This window comes from Camelina sativa, chromosome 13 (assembly GCF_000633955.1).
Source record: "Camelina sativa cultivar DH55 chromosome 13, Cs, whole genome shotgun sequence".
Taxonomy (NCBI): Eukaryota; Viridiplantae; Streptophyta; class Magnoliopsida; order Brassicales; family Brassicaceae; genus Camelina; species Camelina sativa.
In genome coordinates, this window is record NC_025697.1 from 23,245,290 (window position 1) to 23,258,061 (window position 12,772).

A 12,772-nucleotide genomic window follows, 5' to 3' on the forward strand; every position below is an offset into this window, starting at 1 on the left:
ACAAACGACTAACAACAACATCAACAACAACAAATTGATCAGATAAGATCTGAGGGAATCGATTTATCAGAGCAGAAACATCGATTTCGAGAAAAGTGAATTTACCTGAATCGATTGCACAGACGACGACGCGAGAGAACGGACACACGAAGAGAGGCGCAGGAAAAATCGAGAAGAATCGTTTGGTAATTTTTTTTTTTTTGGGGGAGGATACGAAATAGTTATTTACGTTTTCTCGTCCAACTTGAAAATGACCCAAAAGGTGTTATCGGGCCCGTAATGGGCCATTTTGGGTTATGAGATTTCATTTCGTATTGGGCCTGATAAGCCTTCCAAACACTTTAAACAAAATAAAAAATCATCATTTTTATGCACAATTAGATTTTTTTTTTTTTTTTTTTAATTCATACATCTAACATTTTTTCTTTGAGATAAATAAGATCAAACATATAAATTGAAGAAATGGTTTTAAATTGAAGAAATGGTTTTGCAAATTTATTAGCCTTATTTATAGGTTTTATACAGGTTTATATATTTATAAAAAATTTCATGTTGAGTACCAAATTTAAAGAAGGTATAGAAAAGAACCCACTAATTAAATATAACAAATTTTATACAGGTTTATATATTTATGTAAATTTTCACGGTGAGTACCAAATTTTTTTAATTACTGCCAATATATTGTTTTTGTGGACCTCGTGACACTTTTGGCTGCAGCAGAGGATTGGAGAAGGGATCATTTGAAAGATAAATGTTTCTGACTTTCTATCAAGAAACTTTAATTTCATAGCAGAAACTATATCGTATCATAGTTATTTAATCGACACGTGATATAGTTTGTTGCATAGCATATCTTTCTTTACGAAAAAAATGAAACCTAAAACCATGTATATATAATTAATAAAAAAAATACAAATTTGTGTTATAACAATAGATTTATAGAATTGTTCTCTTGCTATTATTAATTTATCCCATAGGATATAACATATATATAGTGATACAACTTTAGTATTTTAAATTATATACTAGATCTACTAATGGGCACTTTAGCATTTTAAATTATATACTAGATCTACTAATGGGCGATAATGTACATCTATATAATATAGAATATTCATAACAAATTGGAATATGTTGTATTTCTTATGTGAATGTTTTGGATATCGTATGCGTAACTTTGTTGCGCACAAAAAAACATTTTAAACATTTGACTGCAATTAGTACTTATTGTTAGCAAACAAAAGAATAAGAAATATACAATTCAATTGCATTATTGTACGCTTTTTCTTTTCTTTGCATTATTGTACGTACCACTTTTTCTCATTATTGTATACTTCAATATTTGTCTGTACATTTACACAGTTTTGTACTACTGGTATTTTTTTTTCCCCGCCCAAACTGTTGTAAATATATTTTTAAAACCAATCAATGATTTTAAATCTTAATAACTGTTTGATAATAGTAAAATATAAAGCAATGCGCTTGTTTATGTGAAGTTAGAGCAAGTTCAATGGTGGAATGTTAAAAAAGGATTTTAAGTATGCTTTTAGTTATAATAATTAGAAATAATGAAGTTAAAAACTTTTTTAAAAAACTGTAAAATGGTATGCTCCAATAGTAAGATCCTAATTTTGGGTTCTTAAATTTTTTAAAAAATTAATTTGAAAAGTAAAATATAAGTACAATTGGTTGGTTGAAATTTATAAGCATTTTTTTAAAACATAAATTATTGCATTTCATAAAATTTAAAGTTACATGATTTAAAAGCATATTAAAACAAGATTACACAAAAGTGAATGATAACTATCACATAAGAAAAAGCATTTTCAGCATGAACCATCACCAAGGCACCGAGGAATTTGCAAAAAAACAGTTCCTTTTTTTGCCGCATGAAGAATAGCAGATTGGTCATCTTGTGGAAATTTACGCATATACTTAAGCATCTCTAGTTGCTGCAAATAAGAACATTCAAATATACCTGTTCTTGCAACACAACAACAGTTGTTGTGCTCTCATTTTCTGTTCAAATCCATCTGGTCCTAGCTCAGCTTCTTCACATGCCATCTCCTCCCTACTAAGCTTTGAAAGTAGCCAGTCATATGTAGTAGTAAACTCTCATAAACTAATCTCGTAAGATGGTAAGGAGAGAGAGCTTACCTAGCGAGGAACTTGTAGAAACCAATCATCAACTCTTTATCATTTTCAGATGCAGAGTTCAGCTTTCCCAAGCACCCAATACCAAATCCCGGTTCTGTTTTTAACAGTAAAACCATTCACTTAGACACATGTAATGATGTAATGGTGTGCAAAACAAAGTCACCAACAACGACTAAAGAAGAAAACTATACCAATTCCCATCTCCAAGAATATCTCCTCTTGAATTGCAGTTGTTACCGCTACAGCTTCCTGCATCAAAATGATATATGTAAACTTCTATCAGTGATCAATCCCTCCAATAATCAATAGCCTTTTTAATGATCATCATCATCAACAAATTCATATCTACTTAAGATTGGAGAATCCAACATGTGATATAGAAAGCTAAACCAAAATCTCAAATAACCACCACCCTAACTTAAAATGTGATAAGTCCCCCAAATTATATAATCTTATCCAATTTGAAAACGACATTGCTTTACCAACAACACTCTTTACATTACAGAGCAAGCATCAGTCAAAGGATAAATCACTCAATCAAACAATTACAAAGCAAGCATTACTCACCTTTTTATCCTCCACAACATCGGAGATTCGTTTCTTCACATCTTGCAACAATAAACCCATTTCCGATTCATTCCCGATTTGGGGTTTGCGTTTGAGGAACCAGATATCGTCGATGGTCACCGTCGTCGCTTGGATGGTGATAACGCCGGATTAGAAACCCATTTCCGATTCATGTATTTTCTCAATTCAACTTGAGAAGAAAATCTCACCGAATTTGTTGGGATCGGCTCGAAGGAAAAGAAAGAGAGAGGAACAAAAAAAAAAGCTTCGATGGATTTTTTTTTTTTTTGTTTTGTTATTTCCAGCAACCAATCAAAGACCAGCACATATTTGATCCTTAATGATCCTAAAAATTCTTATTTTATTTTAGGATCGATTTTAACAATTATAATGTATTTTGATTTATTTTTAAGGTTAAGCATTTCTTTAAAATCCTTTTAAAATCACAGTTGAATTTGCTCTTATGAACTGACTTGGTTTTACTGGTCTTAACTTGCTTTCAAAGAAGTGCATGTGGGAAAATCGGTAATTTCATACCCCACCTAAAGGGCTATGTTAAATTCCTACACCATGTTTTATAGTGTGTAAATCCATACATTAAGTTCAATAAAATTCAAATTTACTGCTCCAACTTCTAAAACGGTATTAAAACATACATAAGCCATGTTAAGAGACCGTCAACGGCTGCTTACGTGGACGCCACGTATGAAACGACGTCGTTTTAAGAAACAAAAAAAAAAGCTATTTTGGCTAAAACGACGTTTCTTCCTTTAAACGGTGTTTTACCAAAAAACAGAGTCCACCAATCAACTGTGCTTTCATGTCTTCACCTTTGATGATCTGTGGAGCTAAGTACTCGTGTGTACCAACAAAAGACATTGAACGAGCACATGTGGGCTCTGCAACGAGTTCTGGCAACGGAGTTACTTGGTGGTTCCCGTTTTTGGGTTTAGGTTTCTTGTCTTTCTTTGATGTCGATGAGAAGACTCGAGGAGAGAAGGAAGATGTTGGAGGCATTGAGATGCAAGATGGTTGCTGGAAGCAAGCAGGTTGCTGAGAGCAAGAAACTGAATTCTTTGACAAGCCTTCAAATCCGACATTGGCTGATCTGACTATCGAGAGGCTAATGGTACATCATAGGGAGATCGAAATCCGAAAGCATCATAGAGAGATCGAAATTCTTAGATAGAGAGAGAGTTTGAATGATTTAATTACTTTGTTGCTTGCTCGGTGAAACGTTTCTCTGGTTGTCTATGTCTTAGTGTATGCAAATCACCTCCAGGACAAAACTCCATAACCAAACAAGAGAACTTCTCGAATTCGAAATGACTATACAAGGTCGGGAGAAACGGGTGATCAAGACAAACTCGAAGATACTTAATCTGCTAACGTGTTGATTGACATACTTTGACTGGAATTGGTAAGTGATCCTTCTGGAGTTTTTGAGGTCATCATGAAGGAGAGAAAATATATAAAAAAAACTAATAACAGAGAGCAATCTTGATCTGTGATTGTTATGAAAGCCGATTCTTCACTCTAGTAATCAATATTGTCACAGATATCATCAGAGAGTGACCTGATCTAGTCATTAAAAACAAACGATAGCATCACTTAACAGCAACAAATTGAGGATTTGAGCACATCAAACAATCATGGATCTCCCCAAATTGGATAAAAATGAACCTCAAGAACAAAGTTGAGCTGTTATGGGATCTTGAATTCAAATCTAAGTGACAAATCAATTGAATCGTAATAAAACATAAACCTATTGAAGCTCTTGAACTAACCAAAACCAGTATAAAGCCAATCAAAAGCTTTTCATGCAAAAAAGTGAAAAAAGAAAAGATTGTTTTTCTATTTTAGGTTTACAAACATATCTAGTTAAAAGTAACAAGAATAAGAAAAGCTAGATAAAAAGCTTTTGGATCTAATAAGAATCATATAATAAAACGCAGAAGAAAAAAGAATAAAGGTAAAAACAGAGCTTTAGAGAGAGAGTGAAACCCATTAAATTGTTACCTGAAAGTTTTGATTTTTAAGCGATAAAGATCACGAGACACTCTTTTTTGAGGAGGGAGAGAAGGAGGGAGAAAAAGAAAGAAGAAGGAAGAAACGACGTCGTTTTAGTCAAAATAAGCTTTTTCTTTTGTTTCTTAAAACGACGCCGTTTCATACGTGGCGTGTATGTACACATAAGGAGCCGTTGATGGTCTATTAACACTGTTACGGCTGGCTTATGTATGTTTTAACACCGTTTTACGAGTTGGGGCAGTAAATTTGAATTTTATTGAACTTTATATATGGATTTACACAATATAAATATGGTATAGGAATTCAACATAACCCCATAACTGGGTTACGAAATTACCGATTTTTGGTGCATGTGTTCCTAAGATTTATGGTCTACAACTATTCATACTTTCTATATGGATTGTTTTCTTTTTGTCGACAAGAGGGTTAAAGATACAATATGGATTATGACTCGTAAGTACAAATATTAATTACATCCATTTGAATACTCATCGAAAGAAAAAAGGAAAACACTCAATGAATATATACTGTTTGAAACCGACAACAACAAAATAAGTCAATTAAATCATTATCGAGTTTCATTAATGGCGAAATTTAGCTTAGTGATCTTAGCTAGGTTTCGGACAAGTGTGGTCCCTATACTATCTTCCGATCGTAATCTGTCCGGAACCAAAACAACAACGTCTTGAACCATAATCTGCCCCAAGCGCGATGCGTTCGCGTGTTGCACACGACAATCCATTTCCATTAACGTAGTCATTAATGCACACGTAGGATGGTTCACATTCTCCGTCTGAACCCTAACCACGGCTTCGTCTCCGACGACCTTCACTTGCACTTCCAAGTTTGACTTCGAAGGTTTTTGGTTGACCTTGTCTACGAAAGACGGAGACCTGTTGCTGCTGTTGTAGTTATGATCTGTCTCCGCGGTCAATATCGTCTTCAAATTCTTGATCTCACTTTCGAGATCATTGATTCTGGTTTTAAGACTTTGGATGTACGAAACGGCGTCGGATAAGAGCGACGCTTTGTCCATTCCTGATACGTTTGGTACGACGGCACGTAGAGCGTAAAACCGGTGGTTTAGCTTCTCTCTCCGCTGCCTCTCCGCCTCCACGTGGGAAAACCCCGGCGAAGGATGGTTCTCTTTCGCCGTAGCTACGCCCGTCGTCTCAAGTTTCGTCCTCCGTATTTTTTCCGATGTGATTTGCTGATTTCCAATTTCTGAGTAATCTGATTCTTCAGGTTTAGGATAAGAACCGGTTTGGTCAGTGAGTTCTAGGGTTTGACCGGACCCGAACATTGACGTGACCCGGTTGATGAAGTTCCAGTTTTGTTTAATGGAATCAGACGAACCAAGTTCGATAATGCCATTGTGTATGGGTGCGGAGACGAATGTGTGTACCCCGTGAAAACTAGCTTCTTTAGCCCTCTCGTAGTTACTAAACCGGAGCTCGTCGAGACCGGTTAGCCAAACCAAAGATTCGTCGGAAATTTCCTTTCTCCGCGACCCATCGTCACCGTAAAAAGATGTGGCATAGAACAATTCAATATCTCCACAATCCATCATAAGCTCACACTCGATGCTCTTAGTTGTATGCTGAAGAAAGAAACGAAAAATAAAGGGTGAGAAAAATTATATTGTTTTGTAAGATTTTTTTTTTTAAGTTGAATAAAATAAATGTTGAATATTTTGATCGTAAAACATACTCGTAGACAAAGAACAATATATATAAGAGAAATAAAAAATGAACATTTTCTTGGGTTTTGTTGTTCTTGTTTCCACAGAAATGGCCGTCAACCCAAACCAAGTAAGACTGGTCCGATTGATCATCAATTATCTTTTGCCAAAATATGATGTAAGCCCATTGGTCCGGCGATTTTTCCACGAGAAACCGGAGTTTTTGCTGAAGTAGATCCGTCGAAGACGAGGACACTACGGCTTGAGTTTGTTGCGTAATAGATAGCATAGAAGAAGACAAAGATGGAGAGAAAGTAAGATTATTATCTATTTATTTTCCCAACCAAACCAATTAAGAGACAAGGATTGGATGAATAAGATTCTAAATAATAGAGAGAAGAGAAGATATAAATAGAAAGAAAATAAGTTTATTTTCGATATGTAATAACTCCTATTTTTATTCTGGTTTTCGTGGTCACTTATCCTATGATTAATATTTCAATAGTACGTAAAAAAAAAAAAAAAAAAAANACGTACATAGTCAGTCACGTGAAAACTGAATTGTTTTCCTCGTTTTAACGTTATAGTAAGAAGACAAATTATTGTTATACTTTTAATGGTCCAACTTTGATGACCTATATAGACAATATCTTATTTTGGAGTTTACATTGCATGATAATTAAAAAACAAAACTTATTTTAACAAATCTGAAAAGAACTGGCTGGAAAAAAAAGGAAAGAAAAGGATAGAACTTGAAATGTATGACGACTTTAACTTCGTACAGTATAATGACACAACAATGATATATTAATTTATTAACACAAACTTCCATCTTACAAAATAGGTCAAGTGCGTATATTTATTAACCAATAAATATCGACTGAATGGCAAAACCGACGAATAATTCTTAGGATATCACTTCACTAGCTACAACTAATCACATAATAATTAACCTAATATGTTTTAGCTATTTTATCACTGGGCGCTACCATAAATGAATATATTTGACTAGTTTGACAAGCCTAAAACATATATCAGTTTAGAAATGTGTTATTGTCCCACAGTGCATGGTACGTGGTTTTTTGATGGTAGGATGTTAATGTATGGTCCCTACACCATTCACACACCCAAAAATATGATTGGATTTTAATTTGAAAAGAATTGTTTTCTTCTTACCAACGTGAAAAACAAAGTCACTTGGGTGACAAATATAATTGTATCGTCTATATATATTGATAAAAGATCTTGTACGCAAACTTCGTGTTTGGAAAGGTTTTAAGGAATTTCGTGAAAGGTTTGCGTAGGAACCAGTTTACATGAATCTTACGAAGATACTGAGAACTCGGTTTAAACTTTAAAGGTTCGCAGATAAATGGCCAAGGAAACTAATGGATTCAACATACTCTATTTATTTGTTGTCATCGTTTTATACCACGCACATCATTTTTAAAAAAAAAATTGGTGACGACACGAGTCACATCATGTAATGAAGTATATGTTCAACTATTTCATTATTCTCCAAAAATAAGTTAGAAAATGAGGTGAATTACGAATTATACAGAGAACAATAAGGAGTTATTAGAAGCGATCAATGATCCGCATAGCAGCATCAGAGAGTTGGCCATATATATTGATTTGACTACTTAGTTGGGGAGACATGAACTTGACAAGTTTGAGTTTGAACAGACATTGAAGAGGAAAGCCAAGTGCAAGCTCTATCAAATGGTTTACTTTATCGTAATCACCGGTTTTTAGACTTCTTTTGGCTTCCGACAAGTTTGTAGCTACATTCATCGACAAGTCCTTTTTGCAAACCTCTAGAGCTGTTTTCACTTCACCTTCGTCTTTCTTCGAGGATAAATCCGTTATGTTGCTGCACCAATTTTTAAAGAATTGATAACAGATTAGAGGATATATTAATATATATAAGAGTTATTATAATATATATTTGGTTGTAAGTGAAAACTTGCTTGATGATGATATGGAGGTGAGCGTCAAGACATTGTAGGATGATGCCAGCGATGCCAACAGGGTTGGCTTGAACGGATGTTGGGTCGGATTCGAGACATTGCATACATATGGATGGGACTTGTGTATTGTGGCATTCATTTATCATCAGGTCCTTCTTGGCGCATATCGAAATTGGAGAGATCACCAGAATTGTTAACAGGAGACACTTGATCATCTTGTTTATGCTAAGTATTTTCCTATGATTGGTTATACTATATTTGTTTGAGAGGTGCGAATTTGCTCGTCTTGTTTTACTCCATTTGGGTGAAAAGCATATTAGATCTCTCTTCTTAATTATAATATCTCACTTCATTAAATAATAAAGTAATCTTTAATTTTGAAGATATTTTAGGTTAATTTTTAATTTAAAAGATTTTAAAAAAATATTAATTCATTTAAAGATATTTTATGACTGTTTAAAATAAATTTTGGTGTTAATTCTCTCCATTTGTCGTCATTTTCGGCTTGTTGGATTTGCTTACTACATGGGGGAAGTCTATAAAAAAACTCATTTAGAAATATGTTTTCAAGCAATACTAAAGCCCAAAGATAGGCTCATAAACCTTATTTTTTTGGTGCAAACTGACCCATAAACTTATAAACATGTTTTAAACTCGCGAAGAAGAATATACCTACCGTATCGTATTTTGTAGTGAGTGCGTTTTGCTGTTCTGGCCATACAGAATGGTCAAAGCCTCTCGTCCATTTCTTTCCACTTTCAAAATTCTTCGACCCATTATTATTTTTCAAGGAATAGTACGGAAAATTATAATCGAAATGAAAATTTCGGGTTCTTAAAGGGTATATTTTACTTCACTTTCCTGCAAGTGTGTGATTTATAAAGTCTTTTCTTATAAATATCATAATTCATAAGGTTGTTTTGTTTTTACAACCGTAAAGAATGAATAAACAATTGAGTAGACAACAAAAATTTAAGAACATCTCGATCAGTTAAAGATTAAAGAATGTATACATTTATTTTATTAGGAAAGCAAGATGTTTATCTTGCCAACCAAGTATTGTGAGCCATCAAAACTCATCTATGAGGTGAAATCCTTGAAACCCCACCGAAAAAATAATATAAATCTCTATATTACTTCTTGCACAAGTATTTACACGTATTGGCTAGAAAAGTTTACATTAAATTGGTGTTAGCATTATGTTAATTGTTAGATTGGTGTTAGTATTGTTCATATATGTAATGATCTCATATTAGAAACACAATAATAAAAACCTCAAACCCTTCTTTAGTTTCTACATACGTGATATAAAGAAGCTTACGTTTTCACGTATGTTTATCAACGTAAACGTAACACAGAAGATATATTTTTGTATACAGTATATGTATATGTGTGGTATAGAACCATTAATTACATTTATCAAACAAGAAAAAAATCCATTAAATTACTTCTTTGTCCAAATGATTCATCTCTAGTAAAATAGTTGGAAAGCCGAGAGAAATTAAAGGGTTTTCTCGACATAAGCGTACATGTCATCATCATGACACATATGTACTTTAACAAAAAAAGGAAAATGAGACATATCTGAACAACAACAACAAGCCACACAATTAGATAAAGATGAAACAAAGACCGATATTTATTTACAATCAACAACAACATGAGATAATTATACAAAATATATTTTATCTAAGAAAAAAGCCAAAACAAAATCATCAAACTCTAAAACAACGGATGAGATGGTTGTGATGATGTTGGTGGTGATGATCAAAGAGATTATGACCGAGAAATTTAGTGTTTTCTCGATCGATCAATTCTCGAACGTACCTAAACTCCTCAACGTGACAAGGGATCGTGATTGTTCCTTTTTGCGCAAAACCAAACTCTTCTTCAGCTTCCTTCAAGAGTTGTCCAAACAAAGGATGATTAAAGTACAAAACGGGAATCACAAATCTCTCTTGCTCTTCTCCTTGTCCTACCTTCACTGCCAAACACCCTTTTGGTATCCTTTCATGGTCATGCTCATGATGATGATGATGATGATTATGGAGAAGTGGGATGTGGAAGCTCCAGTGGCTCATGGCTCTGTCTCCGTTACCCATTGATGAATATATATTAGTATATATAGATAATAATAGATATAGGTGGTTTAGTTAGTTTGTCGCCATGGTTTCTGTTTCTCCCATGTTGATTTATTTTCTCGAGAAACTAGTTTTTGTTTTGCCTAGAAAGTAGAGGAAAATAGCCAGGGTTCTTGGACGGTTGCAAGAGATGGATGGTTAAGAAAAGGTCGCATGTTGGTCATTTGCTTTGAAGATGAGTCCTTTTAAGTGGTTTTAAAGAGAAGTGATGTTATAGCAAAGTTTACTTCTTTTTTTTTAACGTATTTGGACCGAATTTGAATCCCTAATAATATAACTTTTCAAAAAAGTATATCGAATATAATTTACTTGAAATTAAAGCACTAAAACAAACTTTAATCTTCTCCTAAATGTATACTTATATATATAGTATGATGTACTTTATTTTTTGTTCTTTTTCCTTTTTGTCATCATTAAAACTTAAAACTTAAATGATAATCCACCTAATCCCAAGATTAACGGAGATGATGACACACATCCTAAGAGTATTTGTAACATCAATCAAACTAAAACAGAAATTTTATGTTTTGCAAATATTTGATATATATGGGTTTATGATTGTAAAAGTTAGCAACTAATTCATATTATCTCAATATCTCTAAATGCAATCAATATTTTGATATAATAATTATATTTCGAATACCCTATACCTATTCAGTTCTCGGTGCTGTGAACTGTTTCAATTCTTCGAATATTAGAGCCGTGAATCGTTCGGATAGTTTATCGATTCCAAGTTTGGTTTGGTTTGGTTTCATTTTTAATCAATTTCGGTTTTAATTATTTTGCCCATATCTAACTAAATGTCACATCCATTAAGCTAGAACAGAAAATGTGATATTTTCACGAAATGTTTTTGATATATTGAATAGAATATCTCTATCCGTGGAACGAATTATTAGAAGCCAAATTTTTATTTTGAAACTTGAAAGAAACATTGGGATAAGGAACAAAAAAAAGTGGTGGTCTAGTGGTAGGAAAAATTAGATTCGTGCAAACCGGCGCTAAAGTAGATACATCTCGAATTATTTTCTTTTATTTTCAAAAATAAATAAAACCTTTTCATATTAATTACAAATAGTCAAAAACTAGCGTCTGATTTACATGATTGGAATCTTCCACATGTTGCCTTTCCCACAAAGTATATATTTCTTTTTTTCTTCATACGAATTCGTTTTTTTTTTTCGTTTATATATATCACTTTTACTTATATAATTCACATCAACACAATAAAGTGAAATTCCTTTGTATAGTCAATTGCAATATTGATTTGTTTTAGTATATATTTTTATTTTCTTTCTCCAAAGACAATTCATATTATAGTGAAAGGTGACATAGTAATTAATAATCTCTAGTACAAAGGTAAGTTGGTCATTCAGCTAAACAGATTAAAGATTGTTAAGAAAAACATTATAGTAATAACTTAAATTTCGACAATAAATTACTAAATTTGCGTTACCGCCAATAATGCATTTTAACCGAGTTTTAAAAGAATCAAATGCGTAAATCTTTGGCGAAATATGAAATAAAGTTTAAAGAGAATCTTTTTTAATGGGGACACAAACGGATTAATGGGAAGTACGTATAAATTGTACAAAAAGAAAAAAAAAAGTAAAACCTCATTAGATTCTTGGAATATCTAGTGGAGAGAATATATTATTTATAGGTAAAATTCCCACTTGAAATTAAAAATATATTATGCGAAAATGCTTTTTCTAAAATGTTCTGCCAGAAAATTAAAAGTGAAATGGACCGTCAGGCCTATAAGTTTGACATAATCGATTGGGTTTATTCATGGGCTATACATATTACTTTGGTTATGAACATATTTTGTTCGATAAACACGTCTTCCTGTTTTACAAATGCTTTGATCCACATTATGTATAAAGCAGCCAGCCAGTGTGATCGTATTCAATAAATGGATTTTTTTTTTGTTTTCACTAAACTAATCCTCATACTGTACAACTCAATCATTTACATCTATTTTTCTTAAAAAAAAAACCCGAAATTGACTATTAGTCGAGTGAATCAGTTAAAAAGTTTGTTTTTTTGGTTGATTTCAGAGCAGCGTTACGACGCAGGAAGTCGCGATTGAGTGAATTAAGAGAAGACGTCACATCTTCTTCATAAATACTAGGATAAAAGGTGTGACATGAAAAGCAACTTTGACAACGGAAAAAACAAAAGACTTTTTCTCAATCTCTTTTTTGCTATCCCCCCCCCCCCCA

At 33.1% G+C, this 12,772-nt stretch overlaps 5 protein-coding genes across 8 annotated transcripts in view; all 5 read right to left on the reverse strand.

Moving 5' to 3' along the window:
- The window catches only part of LOC104737648, a 1,342-nt gene extending 1,138 nt beyond the window's left edge, over positions 1 to 204 (reverse strand). The window contains exon 1 of the mRNA XM_010457868.2: positions 106 to 204. The gene's annotated coding sequence lies outside the window, so the exon portion shown is untranslated. The remainder of the gene's footprint in view (positions 1 to 105) is intronic.
- LOC104737649 lies at positions 1,611 to 3,019 on the reverse strand. Of its 4 annotated transcripts, none has more exons than XM_010457870.2 (5): positions 2,725 to 3,019; positions 2,349 to 2,406; positions 2,158 to 2,251; positions 1,979 to 2,071; positions 1,611 to 1,876 (listed from the first exon to the last, which is right to left on the reverse strand). In XM_010457870.2, the coding sequence occupies exons 1-5, from the start codon at positions 2,782 to 2,784 to the stop codon at positions 1,840 to 1,842; spliced, it is 342 nt and encodes a 113-aa protein (XP_010456172.1). In that variant the 5' UTR covers positions 2,785 to 3,019; the 3' UTR covers positions 1,611 to 1,839. The 4 variants fall into 4 exon arrangements, with proteins under 4 accessions (XP_010456172.1, XP_010456171.1, XP_010456173.1 ...); XM_010457869.2 differs by having other exon boundaries at positions 1,979 to 2,074; XM_010457871.2 differs by having other exon boundaries at positions 1,611 to 2,074.
- On the reverse strand, positions 5,239 to 7,110 carry LOC104737651 (transcription factor bHLH14-like). Its single transcript, XM_010457873.2, has 3 exons — positions 7,104 to 7,110; positions 6,510 to 6,763; positions 5,239 to 6,355 (listed from the first exon to the last, which is right to left on the reverse strand). The coding sequence occupies exons 1-3, from the start codon at positions 7,108 to 7,110 to the stop codon at positions 5,324 to 5,326; spliced, it is 1,293 nt and encodes a 430-aa protein (XP_010456175.2). The 3' UTR covers positions 5,239 to 5,323.
- On the reverse strand, positions 7,974 to 8,681 carry LOC104737652 (pectinesterase inhibitor-like). The gene is made up of 2 exons (XM_010457876.2): positions 8,407 to 8,681; positions 7,974 to 8,309 (listed from the first exon to the last, which is right to left on the reverse strand). The coding sequence occupies exons 1-2, from the start codon at positions 8,619 to 8,621 to the stop codon at positions 8,015 to 8,017; spliced, it is 510 nt and encodes a 169-aa protein (XP_010456178.1). The 5' UTR covers positions 8,622 to 8,681; the 3' UTR covers positions 7,974 to 8,014.
- On the reverse strand, positions 10,050 to 10,774 carry LOC104737653 (auxin-responsive protein SAUR32-like). Its single transcript, XM_010457877.2, has one exon. The coding sequence runs from the start codon at positions 10,506 to 10,508 to the stop codon at positions 10,122 to 10,124; it is 387 nt and encodes a 128-aa protein (XP_010456179.1). The 5' UTR covers positions 10,509 to 10,774; the 3' UTR covers positions 10,050 to 10,121.